The sequence below is a fragment of the Nothobranchius furzeri genome, chromosome 5, assembly GCF_043380555.1.
Source record: "Nothobranchius furzeri strain GRZ-AD chromosome 5, NfurGRZ-RIMD1, whole genome shotgun sequence".
Lineage (NCBI taxonomy): Eukaryota > Metazoa > Chordata > Actinopteri > Cyprinodontiformes > Nothobranchiidae > Nothobranchius > Nothobranchius furzeri.
In genome coordinates, this window is record NC_091745.1 from 78,326,214 (window position 1) to 78,328,713 (window position 2,500).

At 46.3% G+C, this 2,500-nt stretch overlaps 1 protein-coding gene across 2 annotated transcripts in view; it reads left to right on the forward strand.

Moving 5' to 3' along the window:
- trim46a (tripartite motif containing 46a) overlaps positions 1-2,500 on the forward strand; it is a 15,186-nt gene that overhangs the window by 12,275 nt on the left and 411 nt on the right. For both annotated transcript variants that reach the window (XM_054741159.2, XM_015950429.3), the window contains one exon: positions 1,503-2,500. This exon is cut by the window's right edge. In XM_054741159.2, the coding sequence (XP_054597134.2) occupies positions 1,503-1,923 (421 nt within the window). In that variant the 3' untranslated portion in view covers positions 1,924-2,500. The remainder of the gene's footprint in view (positions 1-1,502) is intronic.

Consider the following 2,500-nt stretch of genomic DNA (forward strand, 5'->3'; position numbering starts at 1 on the left):
GTCCGTAAGACCTTTGTGTCTGAATACAAACATCCGGATAACGTGTTCCGGAATTTTACCGGACGAAGCCCCTAGTAACAGGTCCGGACTTGTTACGGACAGGGTGGCTGCTTCAGACTGGTGAGGTAGAGTTCCGGACAAGGGGGAGGGGGAGGAGGTGGGGACCGGGGGACGCCGTGCGCACCTAGATAGCTCGCTGCTGTAGCATGCGGCGAACCACGGCAGCTCGCCTCCTACGGTACCGCCTAGACGCACGACGGAGCGCTTCACACCGCTTCAGTGATTCCTTTAACCATTGAGCTTCATCATCCAGGTCTCTTATGCGTCTTCGTGTGCGCAGAATTATGCTTAAGCGCCTCGTGATTTTTATCTTGAGAGGCGCTATAGAAATGATATTTTCTTCTTCTTCTTAACATGAGTCTGATCCCAGCACCCCCTCCCCCCCCCAACCCCCCCCCCCCCCCCCCCCCCCCCGCGCCGCCACCGTCAGACATCTGGAACTTTTCCCTGCTGTGTGAACGCAGCCGAAAGGACAAGTTCCGGTACAAAAGTGGTGTGTCTGAAAACACAGTTCCGGTTAAAAACCAGATTGAATTGTCCGCAAATGTTCCAGAACGTCTGTCTGAAAAGGGCTTTAGAGAAAGAAGCGGCTCGCTTCAAAAAGGCTTTTATCTTCACTTCCAAAGTGACGTCGTTTTTCTATGTAAACATCAAAAGGAAGCAGAAAAGGAAAGACAATGGAAAATGTTTAAAGGGAGGAAAACAGACCAAAATGGAAAATAGAAGAAAAAGAAAGAAAGGCAAAAGCACAGGAGCACTGACAGGAAGAAGTAAGCAGAGCAAATATTGAAGCACTCAAAGGGAGAGAAAGACAGGAAAAAAGAGGACTAATGAAAAGTGAAAATAACTCGTGGCAGAAGAGGGGAGAGTTTCACAAATCCAGTTAAAGATGAGATTGTCGAAAATTTTGTGTAAAGGGGCCCCATGTCTGTGTTCGCCTTGGGCCCCCAAATTGTTAAATCCGCCCCTGGGTGGGGGACACCCTGGACAGGTCTCCAGTCCATCACAGGGACTTCAAGTAAAGCTTGAGCTTTATTTAGATGCAGGTTAATCAGCTGAAACCGTGATAATTAGACAATTTTCTAAAATAAAAAAGGTTAGAACTTGAAATTTTAATCACACTAAGCCGTGCAGAGAATCAAGAGTCAACAGCTGGTTCATTTCAGTCTTCAAAGAAATGTTGTGCATCCGTCTACTGATGTTATTAGACACATTTTAGCACGCAGATTTATCTGATTTAAAATCATAAATAAAAAAAACACACATGGGTCTATCTCTGTATGTACGAACCAAAGAGTCAGGTGAAACGGTGAAGAGCAGAGAAGGCGAGTGGAAACATGACACGCTGCAAAAGCAGCAACAGGATTGTGGATTTGGTATAAGACCGATCTTTGCTGCAGTCGTGCTGGCCCTAACGGCGACCTCGTTCTTTTCCCTCCCAGCTGTGACCCAGACAGCGGCCATGACAGTGGGGCAGAGGACGGCCAAGACTCTCCTCCTTTTTGCTTCCTCACTGTAGGGATGGGTAAGATCCTGCTCCCTAAAGGGCACGGTCCCACTTCCAGCCAGAGTGAGAGCCACAGTCAGAGAGGAGTCCACTCCCACCCTCACACCAGCCCCCTCCCACCACGACTGGGAGTGTGTCTGGACTGTGACAAAGGACTAGTTACCTTCTACGACGCCCACTCCCTGCGGATCCTGTGGGCGGGACAGCTGGACTGCTCGGCTCCAGTGTGTCCGGCCTTTTGCTTCATCGGCGGCGGAGCGCTACAGCTGCAAGACCTGGTGGCCAATCGGATCATCGAGGAGCCACCACCGAGAAGAGTAACCATCAAAACGCAAGCAACAACTGTAAGAAAATGAGTATTCGGAGCTCAAAGTTTGTCCCGTGTCTTGACTTAAAGGCGACCCAATGGTTTATTTGATCACACTTGGCCCAAAAACACAAGATCTCTCTTTTTCCTGGTTTATTTGTGTTCTTTCACACTTTTCTCCTCAACTTTGTGGCTGAAGTGACGTCAGACTATGCAGAAAAGCTGTTCCTATCCCAGGTCAGGAAATGTGCTCTACCTTTACACAAATTTCATGTTATCCCAAAGGGTTGCATACAAGTGTAACTATATATAAGAAACACTTCATATCGTGTAATTGGGTTTTGTTATTTAAATTGTTTTACACAGCTTAAAAAAACTATAGTTTATAGAATTTATAGCAAGTTTAAATTAAAAGGTTATGAATATTTAAGTTCTCACGTGTTTTATGAACATTTCCAATCCTGTCTGTTTCAGTTTGGATGATAATTAATGTGTAAATCTGTCTGTGTGTGTGTGTGTGTGTGTGTGTGTGTGTGTGTGTGTGTGTGTGTGTGTGTGTGTGTGTGTGTATGTGTATGTATGGATGTATGTACAGTATGTACATACATACATGTACATACACATAC